The 19,635-nt window shown below is 35.7% G+C and overlaps 1 protein-coding gene and 1 long non-coding RNA gene across 7 annotated transcripts in view; one reads left to right on the top strand and one right to left on the bottom strand.

Annotated features, from left to right (window-relative positions):
* Positions 1-4,073, top strand: part of MYOZ2 (myozenin 2) — a 34,982-nt gene extending 30,909 nt beyond the window's left edge. Inside the window, exon 6 of the mRNA XM_032631850.1 lies at positions 3,652-4,073. Coding sequence (XP_032487741.1) covers positions 3,652-3,886 — 235 coding nt within the window. The 3' untranslated portion in view covers positions 3,887-4,073. The remainder of the gene's footprint in view (positions 1-3,651) is intronic.
* Positions 1-19,635, bottom strand: part of LOC116753884 — a 289,521-nt gene that overhangs the window by 267,633 nt on the left and 2,253 nt on the right. For all 6 annotated transcript variants that reach the window (XR_004349903.1, XR_004349905.1, XR_004349907.1 and 3 more), the window contains exon 2: positions 17,183-17,255. This is a non-coding gene — a long non-coding RNA (uncharacterized LOC116753884). The remainder of the gene's footprint in view (positions 1-17,182; positions 17,256-19,635) is intronic.

The following is a 19,635-nucleotide window of genomic DNA, read 5'->3' as shown; positions in this document are numbered from 1 at the left end:
GCTTGGTACTCAAAGTGTAGTCAGACCAGCTGTGCTGGCATCACCTGGGGACTGGTTAGAAATGCAGAATTTCAGGACACACACTAGATTGACTGAATTAGCATCTGTACTTCAACGAGATCCCAAGGTGATTCCTATACCAAAAGAGTTTGAGAAGCACTTAAAACAGTGTCAGGTGCACAGCACCCTGTCAATAAATATTAGCTTTATTACTATGCCTTCTGAAGCTTTAACAGTCATAAAGCACCTGACTGATGATCTAAATTCTTAAAGTTCTTTTCCTAAACTATTTCTCTCACCTCCAGAGAAATGGTTTTAGGTCCTGGATGTGAAAGTCTATACTGATATGATTGCTGAAATACTACATTAGACTGAGGTTACTGCATCAGTCAGTGATCTGTTTTTATCCATATCTTCCACAGCAATTTGGGGGAAATATTATAAGGTCAGTTATCTTGAGAACAGATGCAATAGAAAATAAAACATACTGTTCTTCAGAAGGGAGCAAAACACTGGAAGACAAGAAAATTATGGGCCAATAAGACATGAGATTCTATACTATATGACACAGTTACATCTGCTACAGCCATTGTTGAGGTCACCTATCCACTCTGTGGACACTGAAGATCTTATCTGGCTCTCCCTCTTCTTCCCCAGTACTATTCCTGTCATCACTTTTTGGTGGCTTAAGTATCCACGTAAATCCACCGAACTCTCGGCCCTTTCATGTCCTTCACTGTCTTGCTTTTAAGGATCCGTCTCTCAATCCCACCTTAGTCACTCTTGGCTTTTCTTAAAGTTTGTCACTACCAATACCTATTATTACCTTCAAAATCTCAATTTCAAGCATCCCACTCTCTATCACATTTTATCTTTATTTTTCATTTATTCTTTATTTCAATAATGTTTCAATTCCACACATCAAAGCCATCTCACTTTTCAAAGTCTATCAATCATTTTCTCCTTACTTTATCAGACTCCATGGTCCCTCACTATTATCACCCAGAAATTAAGATATTCAAGAAAGATCATAGGTGATTGAGCTTTGAAGAAAATCAGATCTCTTCCAGGCTTTAAAATAGTCTCTGCAATACTATCTATATAGTCTTGCCAATTCCATTGTCCAAACGTTTATAAGAATCTTCTAGGTACAATACATTATACAAGTACATATATTGAGTAAGTTACAAAGATACATCAGAGAGAATTCCGGTCCTCTTGGAGTGCAGGCTGGTAAGAAATACAACAGTCAGACCAGTGGATATAATGAAAGATGGAAAATGGGGTTACAGGGGAGGTAAAAATAGAGTCCATGGAAATTTAGGGGAGAAAGAGCTTATTTCTGGCTGTGGAAGATCAGGGAAAGCTTCAAGAAGAAAGTTAAATTAGTAAATACTTAAATATAAATTACTTATATAACATACTTAGAACTTAAAGAACTTAAAGGGGATTTAGAAATGTAGTAATAAGGGCCAGAGCACTCCAGGCAGAGAAAAGTGAATATGTGTAAAGGCAATGAGGTTGGAAAGCATAAGGAAAAGAGCAAGCAGTGTATCAGTTTGACTGGAACAAATAGTATACGAAAGTGAACAGGGAAATACCAGCATGGACCTTTCCATTGGGATGTCAAAGTAATTTTTTCCACACGTACACCAACCCTGTTCCTCTTTGTCTTCTATCAGCCAGTTGCTGAAACTCTAAACCTAGGAGTAATTCTTGATTTCTACATTTCTCTCACAATTTTTATCCAATTTGTCAGCAAATCCTGTTGACTCTACCCATAGAACACATCTTGAAACCACCCACTTCTTCAAGGAAAACACCTGAAATACAAGCTGCCATAATTTCTCACTTGAATTGCTACAATATCTCCCCTTCTTCCATTCTTGTCCACCTATAATTGTTCACATAGTATCAGCTGCCAGAGTGATCTTTATAAAAATTTAATCAGATTATACTTATCACTCCCCTGTTTAACACCTTATGATGGCTCCCTTTCACACTTAGAATGAAATCCATATTCCTTATTGGACAAAGTTCCACACAATCTACCTCTCTGTCCTCTCTCCTTTCTGCCATCCCCCTCACCTGTCTAACAAGATAGGCCTTCTTTCTTTTCCTGAAAAGATCAACATTATTTCTGCTTTAGATTCTTTGCATTAGCTACTCCCTCCACCTGAAATGCTGAAGTGCTTCAGGCATACGGTCCATAGCTAACTTCTGACCTTCAGATAGCAGTTTAAATGTCACCTCTTCAGAGATGTCTTCTCTACCTATCTAGTCATTCAGTTGTGCCCTATTATATCATCCTATTTTAATCTTCTCATAGCTCTTTTCATTATTGGATATTTGTCTATATGTTTATGTTTTTTAAAATTTATTAGTTTTTTATTGACATATAGTTAACTTACATATGTTTTTTTATCTGTAATCCACTGTTTTTTTTAAAATTTCTATTTTTTTTAACATCTTTATTGGAGTATAATTGCTTTACAATGGTGTGTTAGTTTCTGCTTTATAACAAAGTGAATCAGCTATACATATACATATATGCCCATATCTCATCCCTCTTGTATCTCCCTCCCACCCTCCCTATCCCACCCCTCTAGGTGGTCACAAAGCACCGAGCTGATCTCCCTGTGCTATGTGGTTGCTTCCCACTAGCTATCTATTTTACATTTGGTAGTGTATATATGTCCACGCCACTCTTTCACTTTGTCCCAGCTTACCCTTCCCCCTCCCCGTGTTCTCAAGTCCATTCTCTACATCTGCATCTTTATTCCAGTTCTGCCCCTAGGTTCTTCATGACCTGTTTTTTTTTTTTTTTTAGATTCCATATATATGTGTTAGCATACAGTATTTGTTTTTCTCTTTCTGACTTACTTCACTCTCTATGACTCTGTTTATGTTTTTTAATTGTCTGTCTCCTTCGCTAGAATATAAAAGCTTAGACTTTGACTACATTGTTCACTGGTATACCCCCAGCACTTAGAACTGTGCCAGGCACTGAGTGAATGAATAATTAATGGCTAAATCAAACGAAGCTAGAATGTTACATGGGACCTTGGATGCCAAGGTAAGGAAGGTGGACTTTATTCAGATGAGCAGGATTCTGAGGTTTTTGAGATAGAGGTGGAAAGATGCAAAGATATACCTCTTGCCTTCAAAGAGCTTATAATTCACAGATGACCCAAACAAAATCGTATTCTGAAAAAGAGAAGCTAACAATACAAAGTACCATATTATAAGCACCTAATGACTCACATAAGACAATCAACGTGACAGGAATTTGGTTAAGAAAAGGAGTGAGGGCTGGTGGAGAGGAGGCACAGAGGAAATATCTTAAGCAAGTATAACATTGTCAGCAAAGGCGCAAAGGCAAGAAATGTTGTGATGTCCAGGGAACAGATTAGTTCAGTCCAAAACTAAGAGTACGTACATAAGGACTTTACACCAATTTATTATCAAATATCTGTTTTATCATAAAGGCACGGTCCTTGAATGGAAATGCTTGCCTCAGAGGTCAAAAACTGAAACCCTACTAAGAATATAACACAACAACATGCCCATAAGACCATGCATTAAATTGTTTTCTATTTTCTGTCAAATAAATTTGAATATTAATTAATTTTTTCTTTTCATTTCTCACAGAGTTGCCACCCCATTTGGAGGTTTTGAAAAAGCATCAAAAATGGTTAAATTTAAGGTTCCAGATTTTGACCTACTACTTCTAACAGATCCCAGGTTCATGGCCTTTGCCAATCCTCTTTCTGGAAGACGGTCCTTTAATAGGACTCCTAAGGGATGGATATCTGAGAATATTCCTATAGTGGTAACAACTGAACCTACAGAGGATACCACCATACCGGAATCAGAAGACCTATGAAAAGAAAGTTGTATGTGACACAAAAACCTGTAAACGTGAATGTTGCTGTTTTATTATTCTACTTACTTGCAAAGCCACTTACACTCTTCATTAGTAGCAATAATTTAATAGCAATTTAGCAATTTTCCTTTTATGCATTTAATTTCAATCTCAGATCAAAATCTAATAAATAATTAAAAATCTTATTTTAAAACCTTTTAAGTCACTCGTCTTTATTCATAATCTTGTTTTCACCTGGTCTAAGCAATCCAGCCTTTTCAATGAGAAAGTCCAGAAAAGTTACTGACAACAAAGGGTTTCATCTTTTTTGCCTTTAATATAAGCTATTACTGAATAAGTTTTTCAAATGGATCTAGAATCAAAATATAGTGCAAGATATTTAGATTAATTCAGAGTTTTATTTAAGGGATGAAAGCTATGGAAGTTGATATACAAACATTATTGATGGAGAAAAGGGTTGGGTTCTTCTTTTCTGACAAGCTTCCATGATAAAATAACTTGTCTAGATGAAGTCTTTTCATTAGTCGTTCTTAGAATTTCTAAAGTGCTTTGTATTTTTCAACGTGCTTTGAATCATTAGGTAATTGTTCCAGATGGCATTTGCCAGAGTTCAATTGGGTTATTATTTTTGTTTAGTATTAAGTCAAGGAGACTGAGAGACAATGACTCAAAGAACGTCATACTATTGCAGTTTTCATGATCAAGGTATACTTGGAATTCAAGTTCCACAATGCTGTATGTTGATTAGGTTCAACTTTATGTATGCATTTTTAGAAGAGTAATAACAAAATACATGCTAATATACATACAAATAAATATATGTATACGACGGGGGGAAAAAGAGAGTGTGTAATTTGAATTGGCAGCTTTCTTTGCTGAATCTTTAAATTCTGCTCAAATCCTTAAGCACGAGGGAGTATATACCTAAAACACAAATAAAAGAAATGGAAGAACACAAAAGCATTTGAAAGTAATATAGCACACATCTATCATGAAATATATTAATATATTTGTATAAAAGACTCAAACTAATATAAAGTTATAGATATATCTTAAAATATGGTTGAAGAAATATATGCTATGGAACTGGTAAGACATAAATATCAATTCTTCCCATTTCAATTCAGTTAAAAGTTCTGTGACAGATGTTTATACCAGAGAAGAAATGTCTTATCCATAGAAAACTATCTACCACATTAAGTTTAGGAGACTGGAAGAAGGAAAGTGTATAACAGAGTAATGAAAATGCTGTGTAGCAACATCGCATATTTACAAAAGAATCTGCAAGTAATGTTGAAATTGGTGGTTGTTTTGATCATCTTCTAGTCTTTACAAATTTGCTTATGAAAAATGCAGTGCCTAGAAAGGAACAGTATCTTACTTATGCATATTATCACTGTAGAGAATTTGTAAAATCTAAAGTATATCTTTAAGATATCTTAGTTTGGGGGAAGCAGGGGGTGGCGGGGGTGGTGGTAGTGGTATGAATTGGGAGATTGGGATTGACATGTATACACCAATATGTATAAAATTGATAACTAATAAGAACATGCTGTATAAAAAAATAAAATAAAATTCAAATATAAAAAAACAAACAAGAAAACCAAAAAAAGATACCTTGAGCTTCCCTGGTGGCGCAGTGGTTGAGAATCTGCCTGCCAATGCAGGGGACACGGGTTCTATCCCTGGTCTGGGAAGATCCCACATGCTGCGGAGCAACTAAGCCCATACGCCACAACTACTGAAGCCTGCGCGCCTAGAGCCTGCGTAGCACAATGAAGAGTAGCCCCCGCTTGCCGCAACTAGAGAAAGCCTGCGTGCAGCAACAAAGACCCAAAGCAGCCACAAATAAATAAATAAATAAATAATAAAAAAAATAAAGTTATATTAAAAAAAAGATATATTAGTTTTATTTATGTTTTGGTATTTACCTGTTTTAAAATAACAATGTTGGCATCTACGATAACTCTAGATATGAGGGTCCCATCATGCCATTTTTTTGTTCATTTTAATCTTTTAATAAATAAAAAATGAGTCATATTCTATTATACATTTTGATGAAATGGTTTAGTTCTTTATTAGCAATTTGAAATGTCACTACTTTCCATTAAACTGAAATTTTATTGCATTATTTTAACTATCTCCAAATAGTTAAACTCTATGCTCAGTGTCACCACTCTGTCAACCACCAAAAAGGGGCCAGCAATTAAATATGCTAGTTATAGAACAGTATTCTCCACATCATAAAGGAGAATTTTAAAAGGGGAAATCTTAAGGTTTTTTTTTAAGATTGGTTAGAAAATGATGGAATAGCCCTCTGCTCACTATCATATTTCTTCCTTTCCTGGAAGTATCTATTAATTCTAATTCAGTTGTCTGACACCTTTAGAAATGCCAAATTTCACAATCTGGTTGCTACACAATTAGAATTTGAAAGGAATTTTGGATGGGTTTTCCACTGACCTAAAAAGCAGCTAAATCTTTCAAAGCCTGAAGAAATATGATAGGCTTTTTAGAACAGCAGAAAGACTGTGGCATTTTTTCCACCCACATTTGTATACGTGAAAAATGAAATAAAGGAGAAAGAAAATTAAAAGTAAATGAATGAAGATAATACTTGCTGATGGACTACTAAATGCCAAGCACTATACTCACTGGTTTATAAAGGCTATTTAATGTGTATTATTTTATTTTATTTTACTTTTTGGCTGTGCTGCATGGCTTGTGTGATCTTAATTACCCAACTAGGGATTGAACCCAGGCCACCACAGTGAAAGCACTGAGTCCTAACCACTGGACCACCAGGGAATTCCCTATATTTTAAACATTATTTTATTTTCATGATTATCCTGTGAGAAATGTATTATAATCTCCATTTTATATAAGAAAATTGAGCCTCAGAGAACTAAGGTGACTAGCTTAATTCTAGCTCTAAAGTAGAAGAAATAGGTGAGTCTGGCTCTAAAATATATGCTCTAAGAACTCATGGTTCATAACTTCTCTTTCAGAATAATTTCAGCCTTAAACTATTTTATTATGTCTAGACAAATAATAAAAAATCTCCATTATATTAATTTTGGGAAAATATAGCTATAAATTGAGTAACTTTAGAGTCACCCTCTAAAGTCATTCAGGCACTCATAATCATAACAAGTTGAACTTTCAGACTTTCAAACAAGCAATGTGCATGTTTAATTATGAAATCAGAGAAACACAAAAGCATACTCTGATTAAACCTGCTTGTTTCTGCTCAGCATTGTGCACACTTCTGATCGATATAAACTTTTTTTTTTTCTTTCCCCTGTAAGGGGCAAAGAAGGGAGAAAGAAGAAGAAATAAAGAGGACAGAAATGCACAACACTAACCATAAGGCTGAACGAAATCATCTAGTGTGATAACACTCCAAAAACATTCCTTTAAATGAAAATGTTTTCAACTTTTCAAAACTTTAGAAGAATTTCCATTATACTGTTCAACAGACTGACTTCTGGGTCATAAAATTTTATCTCCTATTTTATTTAGCCAGTTTCTTGATGATCAGCTGGCCAATTGTTTTCTGGATAACACTAGGTCTGCATTAACAACTACAGCAATAGTTAGATCATTCTTGGCTTTTTTTTTTTAATATTTACGTATTTATTTGGCTGCATCAGGTCTTAGCTGTGGTACACGGATCTTCGTTGCAGCATACGGGATCTTTTGGTTGCAGCATGCGGGATCTAGTTCCCTGACCAGAGATCAAATCCAGGCCCCCTTGCCTTGGGAGTGAGGAGTCTTAGCCACTGGACCACCAGGGAAGTCCTCATTCTTGGCTTTTAACTCTCCACTCCCTTCAATCATTTCTCAAGGCAGGTATTTTCCATTTCTTAACTCAATATTTGAAAGGACTAGATAACTTAAAATAACTAATTATCAGTTATTACAAAATCAAGGCAAATATGGACAATAATTTTTAGTCAAAATGACCATTTATCCACTTAAAATTTTACATTTTCTAAGTAGACCAATTTATAAATGTTTTAGCAGCGTGGAAATGGAGGGAGCAAATTATTCTCACAAAGGCTAAAGTGGAGCAGAATGTCCAGTCATGAGTGTGAAAAGAACATCCTGAACTTTCCAACTCAGGGCACAGCTGTACCAGCCGACTTATTAATTCTGGAATTTCCTCACTCTGCTGCTTATGCAAGATAAAACTTACATGACATCATTGCAGTTTCCCAGCCACAACTGCTTTTTATTAAGCTTAGGAAAGTATTGCTCTGAATGCCCCTTTTCTTATGAAAAATACTTTCAACCTCCACTTGCTCTATTCTGTAGGAAGAAGGGCAGCTCACTTTCTATGAAAGGTGGAAAAGCTCCAGGCTTTTGCCAAAAGAACAAGCAAGGGGAATCTATTCCAAACTAACTAACTGATCAAAGCACTTCACAAATGTATCAAAGGATTTTTAGAAAATTATAATGCTTAAAAAAGTTAAACTTTTCAGAACTAAGAAAAAAGTAAAATTGTGTAAGAATTTCAATGGCTTACACATTGAAGTATTATTAGATAAATAAAAGGGTATGTCCCTATTTGAATTCCTTAAATAAAAGAACTAGATTTCAACTCAGGATATAAATTTTCTCTGACTTCTCAATATAATGTGATTTCAATAGGAAGATTTGGTACGTATGGGCAAAGAGGGGGGAAAATTATTTCTAAGAGGTTACAATTCAGTTTCAAAAACAATGTGCTTATTATTCTGGATTGTGTAATATTTTGAAGCACATTTCAATGACAACTTAGGCAGTGTAGGAGATGAAGACAGCTCAGGAAACAGAATTGGAAAGAGTCAGAAGGACAAAAGGTAAGTTCAATTACTAATTGAAGAATTGGTATAGAAGCTGCAGCACTAGCAAAATAAATCTAAAAGAACAGGGGGAAAAAAGGAAGGCCAGAATGGAGCAGGCCGAAAGGAAATAACTGATATTCTGTGGTTTCTAGAGCATTTTCCTTACCCCCTTTGAAGAAGTTTTGTTATATGTATATCAATTGTCTAATGTGAATTGTCACCCAAAATAGATAACTCTCATTACATTTTCTTTATCAACACGCACTTATAAATTGCATATTAAAGCAGTTGTATTTAAATGTGCCAGCTATCTGCTAGTCTACCACAAATTAGTAATATAATCTCAAGCAATTTACTTCACTCTGGAAGTTTTCTCCAACTATTTATGTGTTTCAAAGGCCACTTCTGCCTAAGACCTTCCCTGACCACCCTTAAGAGAGCACACTTATAACCCCTTATTGTGCTTTTTTCCTTTATAGCCCTTATTACTTCCTAACATAATGTGTTAGTGTGGGTCCTCTGAGGAGCAGATGCCAAGATGGGGTTAAACTTTGCAAAAATTTTATTAGGAAAATTGCCCACATGAAAGAAAATGGGGAGAGTCAAAGAAAGGCTGGGAGAGACCCAAGGGACCTCAGATGGGACTGCATGGATATGTTCTAGACTGCCCAGCAGTCTAGGGAAGATTCAGCAAGGCTGTCGGAGGATCTGTGAGCCCAAGTCACCTGTAGGAGAGGTCTAGTGTTTCCCAGAAACGAGTTTGCCCTAGGGTCACTGTCATGGTCCCTCAGTGGCTGGGAGCAGACTGTGGAAGGCAGGCTCAGCAAGAATGCAGTGATGGAGGTCAGAGGAAGTAGAACTGGGGCCCTCAGACAACTACGTTAAGATCCACAAGATGTAGCCGCCACACACAATGTATGTATTTATTCCTTTATTATTTATCTCGCCCACTCGAATGAATGTTCTCTGAGGGTAGAGACTTTGCTTTTTTATTAACTACTGTATCCTCTGTGCCTGGTATATAGTAAAGAACAATAAAAGTTCGTTAAATGTATCTTAATTATGGGGATAATACTAGTATCTATCTTAAAAATTATATATTATACATTATATTACCAAATACATTGTAAATGCTTGATACATGTTAGCTATTATTATTAATAAAATAAAAAATTATCACGCAGTAAGAAAGCAAAGGTATTTAGAATGAAGTTAGATTACAGGTTACACTGGAACTGCTTTGGGATAAATATATTTGACCCTGATTTGGAGCTAATATATGTTGGCGCAATGAGTATATTAAATACATACATAATCAGAAACACTAATTTGGCCTGACTACTTTTTAGGATAAGCTTGTGCCAGCTCTATTCTCCAGACTCAAAACTGCAATTAAGGGAGACTTTTTAGGATCTTGCTAAAATAGTACTATTTCTTGTGAGCATTCACATATTTTGTAGGTCACTTGAGAATTTTTAAAAATCGATATAGTGGATATTTTCCTTGATCAGTATATACTACCTTTTTAGAAAATACATTATACAATCAGAAAGGAGTTCCTATGGACAGATGGCTACATAATCCTTCATTTTTTTTAAACTTTTCATTTAAATACCTGTTTGGAATATTTCAAATCAGGAAGTATGTTGCCCCAGAATCCTAATGTTTTCGCACAGTCATCTCTAGAGTACAATGAATAAAAACAATCACCCCAAGTCCCCTTCTCTGGTGGGTTTCCATGTTGCTTAAAGAAATTAGGCATCTGGTAGTCATAAGCATGGAAAGGAGGTGATTCCTCTATGAGCTGATGCTAACATAATGGAAAATTCACTTAAATACAATCAACCTGAAACAACTTTTTCTTCTTTTCCAACTTATCTTGAAAAAGAAGGAATACTTCCTAAGCTTAATTTTAAACTCAGTTCCTAATATTTATTTTACCTTACTTCTACCTATGTGAAAAATTGGAGCTAATGAAGTTTCTGTAACACAACTGATTTGCCTCAGGTTCCAGGCCTCCTGTGCAAGGCTGTCTTCTGAGCCATACAGCACTCTAGGCTCAGTTGCTATTTTGGAACATAAAGTCAAACATAAACATGGACCACATTTATTCAAAAAACATTCTTTACTTCTGATGCATAGAAAGAGATGTAGATATAGTTTATGGTTAATTACAATAAGTTTCCTCACAAACTCATCAAAATCTATTAAAAACACATTAAACTTATCATAATACTATAGACAATGTGCATGGCCCCCCTAAAATCAATATGGTGAAATCCTAACCTCCATGTGATAATATTAGGAGGTGGGGCCTTTAGGAGGTGATTAAGTGATAAGGGCGTAGTCCTCATGAATAGGATTAGTAAAAGAGACTCCACAAAGCTCCCTTGCCCCTTCCCCCATGTGAGTACACAGAGAGAACATAGCCAAATATGAATCAGGAAGCAGGCTCTCACCAGACACCAATCTGTCAGTGCCTTGCTCTTGGACTTCCCAGCTTATAGAAATATGGGAAATAAATTTCTGTTGTCTATAAGCCACCCAGTCTATGGTATTCTGTTATAGTAGCCTGAACAGATTAAGACACATAGCAATGCAGAAAAATTATCATGTTTTTAGATGCATATATGTATAATGTATTAATTATGGTTAATGATCATAATTATCATAATGTATTAGACTATGCATTACTATGTACTAGCCTATGTACAAATCCATACCCTGATGTTTACTTAAGTGTCCTCTTGTTAGCATACCAAAAGGATATTAATATTTAAGATATAATAGGAATAAGCAAAAAAGTTATATTTTACCAAATACAACCCACTAGTACTATGTTAATAGTGTAACGAAATACTCTCTTTGGTTTAAATAAACAACCATTTACTTAGAATCACAGCACTTTAGAATTAGACTCTATCTTGAAATACTCTAGATCAATTCCCTCATTTACAGAATAGAAACTTAGATCAGAAAAGTTAAGGAACTGGATCAGTCTCACGTTGCATGTCTAAAATTAGAACCCAAGAGTCCTGCTTCTGATCTAACATTCCTCCCACTAACTTATTCTCTCTCCTATCTCAGTGGAGAACACAATCATCCAGATGATGGGCACAAACCACACACCTTCTGGTGACATAACATACTGTACATGATTTAATATTTATCTATATCTATATAAATATAGCCTTATATAATTTGTATACCTTATTTATTAGCCACAGAGAAATAAAACTCTGAATTGGGGTAATGTTAATAAAATGTGGAACCAGAGAGTAAAGGCTTTTTTTTTTTTTACAATATCAAGAAGTTTTACTTTAATCAGTAAAAAATTTTAATGTGACAATATCAAACCAAAATGAATATTCTTTCCTAACTGGAAGGGGGTAAATTTCCATACTGTATTAAAAAAAAAAAAGAGTAAACATTGTTCCTTCCACCAGAAACCTCTTGGTCCATGTCTTTCAACCTATAGTTGTGTTCAGTTAGGTGGTGTAAAAATTAACTTAGATGGTTATGATCAGCAGCTTTTCAAATGAAACAGAATAAAGGAAAAGAAAACATCAGAGCATATCATTCATAGAAATAGTATTATTTCAGGAAACTACTGATTTTGCTTTATATATATGTTCATGCAAACTGGATCACAATGTAAAATATATTGCGTATTCTAGGTTGCAGTCTAAAATGTTTGAAAGTTACTGTTGTACCTACTACTAAATGCTGTTTAAAATTTAAATGTCAGCACTGTTAATAGCAAGTGGAATGGCTTTTCTCCATCACATCAAAACTATTATAACTAATTTGATAAAGAGTTATTCAGAATTAAAAGAATTTGAAACAGTAGCAGAACAAAACTTGTAGAAAACAATTTAATCAGAAAACCTTGATTTAAAAATGTACAAAATGGCATTAACACACATTCCAGGGATATTACTTGCCAAGAGTTGGTTTGTTTTTTCCTCCAGCACAATTTCAGTTTGAGGGCTTGTTTTACAGATAAGAGACTAAAAAACTCAAGAGCACTAACAGTTAAGAAATAAAGAAATTAAATACTCTAAAATTTCTGCCTTTACCTATACTTCTTTGAATTATTTCTATCACTGAATATTTTCCAACAATTTTATTACTGTATTAAAAAGTAAACCTTTTTTTCCTTTGACTGTGAAGTGAATTTCAACAAGGAAGTTCAACTTGAAAACAATGGTGCCCTGAATATTTTTGTCATCTTTACAAAGAAAATTGCTCTCCAGGGCAACTTCCTTTGGGTTCATGGCTTTAGCCAATACGCTATGAGCAAAAGATATGGTGTTATTTTACTATTGTATTTCTTGAAGAACTACCTCAAAAACAAGTCAGTCTAAGATATATAGTTGTGTGTGTGTGCACGCACACACAACGTCACAGAGTAAGTTTGGTAAAATTCCAAACGCCATAGTGTTGTTCATAAAGTCAGAGTACTACCACAGATATCACAATTGAGAAAAAGAACATCTTTTCCTGTGAAGTGCTCTTGACTTCTTCCTTATGTTCCCTTTCCCGTGTCTTTCAGAAGGGCACAAAGGTGTCAAGTATGTTTATCACCAGTATTTGAATATAGAAGAAATCTGATTGCACTTTAAGAAACAAAAGAGTACTATCTCCTATGAAACTTTTAGAACATTTCAGGGAAAATATTTCACACCAGGAAAATTCTGTGACTAGGAATTGAATTTTAGCCCTGCTTCTATCAGTGTCTAGCATGAGCCTAGGTAACTTTACCTCCTCGAGCTTAAGTGTTATCATCTGTACAGTGAGGGATTTTAGCAAACTAATCTCTCAGATCCTCTTTATCTCTAAGATTCTAAAGAATTGTATAAACAAAACGTTATAAAACTTGTTTTTGAAAAAAATTAAAGAGAAATTATACTAATGTACAAAAATCCTAGTGAATCCTAGGCTTTCAATCAAAACCTAGATGTTTTTGGCCTTTAATTCTGGATCTGTTAGTATGGCACATACTGCCTTCCTCATTCCTACTTACTCTACTGTATTTCCATGGCTGTAACCAGATGTCATACTTAACTGATAAGTTCCTTTACTTAGTCATTCAGTTTGCTTATTGAGTGCCTCCTATATGTCAGACACTGTACTAGGTACCCCACTTTCACTGTCTCTAACATAAGGATATTAATAATAAAAGTTAAATAATATAATTTGCATAAAACACTTAGTTCGTGGTGTATTTTGGAATTAAGTAACAACTGGGAAAAGGCCCCATTTCACATCTTCAGCGTTTAGAACCACGTGGCTCAATCCCTTCCTTTATGGATTAAGAGGTTAAAAGAGGTGAGCTGACCTCCCACAGGCTCAGCTCCTTGAGAGCAAAAGAGTTCCATAACTCTCCATCCATTCTTTCTATCATATTATGCTGCTTCTGAACTTAAGCAATTCCACTATCTGTTTCTTTCATTCTTTCTCTCAGATTACAAAAGGTTACTAGAAAAAAAAACATGCAAATAAATGCCCACAGGGGTGGCAATCCTACTAATCCTGTCAACAGCAACCCAGTTAGGGATTAGCTAGGACACCTTGCTATGTACAGATGAGGAAACTGCGTTTTAGAGTAGTTAATAACTGCTCACGGTCACACAAACAATAAATGGTAAAGTCAGGATTTGAACATAGGTCTTTCCAAGTCTAAAGGCCATGCTCTTTTATGATACCGTGTTGCCCTTAAACACGGTCTCTGCTTGGCTTTCTAAACAATTTTAATGCTGCCATGAGGGTTAACGTGGGCTACAGCTGGAGCTGAATGTCAGGAATCCAGCCTTCATCAACATTTTCCTCAATGATTTAGCTGCAGACAAAGAAGATATAATTAATTCTGGCAATATAAAAACTGAGGAAGAATAGTGAATTTTAAGAAATATGGGCTAAAACCTAATAGGACGTTTTAAAGAAATGAACGAAACAGATGATGAAGATGCTTGTGTTCTGAGGCAATATAAGCATTTGTGTCCAAAAAAACTAATGGCATTAAAATTTGTGAAACTCAGCTTAATGCCAATTCATAAAAACAAAATAATGGAACAAAAAATTTAGTATTTTGAACATAAACTTATATTGGCTAACAAAGTGACATAGTTACAAAATAGGTTAAAACAATCTTACTTAAACTGTCCTGATAAAAACAGTGTCTGAACCAAAAAAGGAAATAATTTCCCCAAACCATAATCAAGCTAATTGCAAAAACCTGCTTTTATTTTTGGGCACCACATTTTTTCAGAAGTTGACAACAAAAGTGAATCCTGAATTCAGTTTCATGGATTATGAAGACTGTTAACTGCATTCTCCAGGGATATGTTGATGAGTCCACCCACTGTCAGTGAACATAGGTAAGAGCCTCCTTAGATGAAGGCCCACATAGAGGAAAAAGCATCTTAGATGATGACAGAAAAATGTCTTCCTGTTACTGATACCTTAAATATATTTTTCACTTTTTTTTTGTGGTACGCGGGCCTCTCACTGTCGTGGCCTCTCCCGTCGCGGAGCACAGGCTCCGGACGCGCAGGCTCAGTGGCCATGGCTCCCGGGCCCTGCCGCTCCGCGGCATGTGGGATCCTCTCGGACCGGGGCACAAACCCGTGTCCCCTGCAGACTCTCAACCACTGCGCCACCAGGAAAGCCCTCCTTTTCACTTTTGATTTTAGATCAAAGTCAAATAAATTTAAACCATGGGCTCAGGCATATTTATGTTCTTTAGTTCTCATTCTTTACATTCTACTTGTATTTTAATTTCCCATAGCTCTGATTCTTTTTCTTATTTACATTTGACCATTGTTTTATGTTATATACTAGAATTCATTTTATTTTATTTTTTAGAATTTACTTTAAATCTTTGTAGGATAAGGTGAAGTGTAATGAATGAATGAGTGGATTAGTTTAATATTTACTAGGCCTTCAAAAAATTGTTGAGAGAACTGAGTACTTTTAGCTTGAAAACACAAAAGATGTTTTCAAAGTTCAATAGCATCTTACAGAAAAGAGAATATAGATTTCTGTTGCTATAAAGGACAGAAAATAAGACCAGTGTGTAGAAATTAATAGAAGGTGAAGTTCAACTCACTGTGATGAAAATTTCTTAACAGTTAAAGAGGTCTTAAAAAGGAACAGGATGCCCCACAAAGCATCAGGTTTTCTATCACTGTCACTATATTTGAACAGACGTTGGACAACCACCAGCAGGAATGATCCTTTAGTGAGTGGGAGGCTGGACAGTTGGAATCTAAAGCCTCCTGTATCTTTGAGATTGTAATAAAATACATGGAATAAAATACATATTACGGCAAGAAAAACAATACATAGGTTCTTATAGCATCATGTTATCATTGATGAGAGCAGTATTGGTAATCATAATAACAACACTAATGGCCATAATAACACAGTATAAGACTTTACAATTGCTTATATCTGGGGCATCATCAAAAGACATCATATATAAGCATTATTTCTCATCCCAATTTTACAGATAAGAAAATTAGGACGTTTCAAAGTGAAATAACAAACAAAGGTAATGAAATTGCCTAAGCTGACAATAAGTCAGCAAAAATTAAGGAGGTTATTGGCTAAACTACTAACTGTGGTTAACTAGCTAATGTTGACTCTAGTATATAAGAGGCTTAGAAAGGTTGAGATTTAAGTTTTGCCTAATGAAGAACTGGCTGAGATGCCACGGATATTGAATTTGATCTTTTGATGTTTAACAACATGTCATGCTGCAGAGCTTTGAGGAGTCCAGAGAACACTCAATTCCTGAATTACCTATTTTATAAGAGGATACAGAAACTTCAGGGACTCTCTCTCTCCCCACTCTCCCCATCTCTGCCTTATTCTTTCAGACCAGATACTATAAATGACAAGGCACACTGCCACAAGGACCTCTGAGCTCACAGTTTTATAGCTTTGCAATCAGAGAAAAAAGGGATCTTTCCTGTAAGCTCTAATTTGAAAACTCCTGGGAAAGAATGCTGATTAGCATGAATCACCCATATACCAATCACCAGAGCCAGAAAATGGTGAAATGCCCCACAAGGAGTTGTGCCCATCCTGTGGTTTAGTGGTGTGGATTACTAAAAGCAGGAAAAGACAAAGCAATGTATGTCCACAATACATATTTTCTTAATTGAAATAACTGAAATGTATAATAACCAGGCACTTCTAAATACATCTTTGAAATGGCTTTTTTTAGATGTGCATATATTTAAAAATTAAGTCTTCTAAACTTAGACATTACTTGATCAAAAATATTATAATTTTACCTCATTTTTGGTTCTATTCTCCCTTATTTCTTTTTTTCCTTCCAGATTTTTATCATCTCACAGACATGAGTTAATTTGGCCATAATATGACTCTACTTCTGGTTCTGATTGTGAGAAGCTACTTAGGAAGGAAGGGTATTCATGGAACACATCTGAATACTGACCGCAGACCAGCAGCCTTCCAGAAGACACTCTTAGTGACGACAACTTCTTTCCAGGTGTCTTCACTCTTGGTAACTATATTTTAATTTGACAGAAAAAAAGAAAAAGAAGAAAAGAAAGCCTTATTGTTAAGTTTCCATTCAGTGACTTATTGTAGATACAGATTCAGGTGTTGAACAACTCTTTACTGATGCCTACTCTGTGCCACTGTATTAGACTTTACAGAAAGAATGATGATCAAGAGAGAGGTGTTTCATGGGATCTTCTTCCTAGATAGTGAGGAAGACAATAAACAAATAAGCAAATAAATAAGCTAAATAATCACATGTTGTGAAAAATGGTATGAGATGAATAAACAGAACACTGTGATAGAGGTAAGCAGGGAGTTCTAGGTCAAGGATGACTTTTCCAAGAAGATGAAGTTAAAACTAAAGTATAGAGGATGAAAAGGAGTCAGCCACTTGGAGACTCAGGGGAAGGTGCTATAGGTCAGCGTTTCTCAACCTTGGCACTATTGACATTTTGGACCATACAATTCTTTATTGTGGGGGACTGTCTTGTCCATTGTGGGATGTTTAGCAGCATCACTGGCCTCAACCAACTGGATACCAGTAGTGGCACCCCTTCCCCACCCTAACTGTGACCACCAGAAATGTACTGGCCTTTGCCAAATGTCCCCTGGGAGAAAAAAATCATCCCCAGTTGAGAGCCACTGTTCTAAGCAAAGGGAATAAAGAATGTAAAATCCTTGAATAGCATGAGATGCTGTTAGGGAAGTAAGGATAGATCATTAGTCCATTCAGGGGTCTGCAGGCCTTGGCAAGAATTTGGATTTTATTTTATGTAAATAGTAAGCCATTGAACAATTTTAAGTTGGGGAGTAACACGTTGACATTTACAATAGGCTACTTTGGCTCCTGTGTGGGAAATAGATTTAAAACCATGAGGATAAATGAGATCTCAGGACCAGGCACTGTGGAACATTATTTATCTTCATTTAGAAGATAAAAGTAGACTGGAAAGTGTAAGAGAAAAACAGTATGAAAAGGAGCAACCAAAGAGGTTGGAGGAAAGCCATGAAAGAGGATGGTGTTACAAAAACTGGGAGGTGAGTCAAGGAGGAAGTGGTCGACTGTAACTAGATTTTTCTGGTTGGCCTCATCATCAAGTCACAGACTGAAGATTTCTCTGGAATTGCACTGGCTTAGCTCATCTTCTTTCCTAACTACAATTTCCTCTACAAATCTTCTGTACATAATTCCAAACTAAACAACCTGTTCAAGAACTTATAAAGGCTTCCTATTATAGCCCTGCATTGGCCTTGTTCATTCCTGTTTCTAAAACTTTGCTCTTGAAGTAGACATGTTTCCTCCTCAGTGCCTTCAAATATGCCTACCTATGAACCTTCCAAGCTGAAGCTCATATCTGATCTCCCACAGAAGCTTTCCCCAACAATTTTCGCCCACATAGATGTCTCTATTTTCTAAAAAATCAACAAAACTTCCAGTTTTTCACTCTATCCGCTGAACACATTAGTTAAGGCTCATTGCCTGGAAATACAACAATGAAAAAATATGGTCCCTGCTCTCTAGAAGCTTACTAAGAAAATAACACTTGTCAATATTTCCTTGATGCATTTAGGAAAAAAGGAGTCTGCCTCATATCCAATCCTGAGGGAGCCATTCAGCTATTTCTCTATACTGTATTTCACTTTACCTCACCCAGCTGATTCATGCTTTGCCACGCCTTTAGATGTTGATTACCTCCTGGAACTACTGGATCACAGCTCCTCAGGAAAGAATATTGCTACTCTTACCACTTATCAGTGACAGGGTGAATATATCCTCAAGATGGTACATCTCCCAAAGTCTGAGTTATAATCACTCCAGAATAATAGTTAAGAGGCGTTTAAGTATGGTGGTGCTGATGATGTAATCTTTGGGTAGGCCTCATTCAAACAGTGTAAGATGATCTTTGGCATTCCAACTCTACTCCCTTTCATGATCTCAAGCCAGTGCGAGGTGCAGACATTTTTATTAATTTGGTTCCACCCAATAAATAACTATTGAATCAAACATACACACATATCCCCCAAGGACAAACAGTAATTCTCAGAGGCAATACATTTAAAACCTATGTTGTGACATTTCTAACTACAAAGTTTTCTAGGAGCAACTCCTGCCCTAAAATGCAGTGCACTGTCAATTTTCCTTTTTTCTATGTTTGCTTCAGGCTGCCCTCTTGATGCTTAACTTGTGACCTATTATAAGTCTATCATTTAAAACTCAGTACTTAAATATGCCAAGAACTGGTAGAAAGTTTGAAATTACACGATTAAAAAAGTGTACAGTCAGGGTTTAGTCAAAAATTTTTTAAATTAATTCATTAATTTTTGGCTGCGTTGGGTCTTCATTGCTGTGCACGGGCTTTCTCTAGTTGTGGGGAGCGGGGGCTA

Source organism: Phocoena sinus, chromosome 5 (genome assembly GCF_008692025.1).
Source record: "Phocoena sinus isolate mPhoSin1 chromosome 5, mPhoSin1.pri, whole genome shotgun sequence".
NCBI lineage: Eukaryota > Metazoa > Chordata > Mammalia > Artiodactyla > Phocoenidae > Phocoena > Phocoena sinus.
The sequence above is the reverse complement of the archived record's forward strand: the minus strand, read 5'-3'. Positions and strand labels throughout refer to the sequence as shown.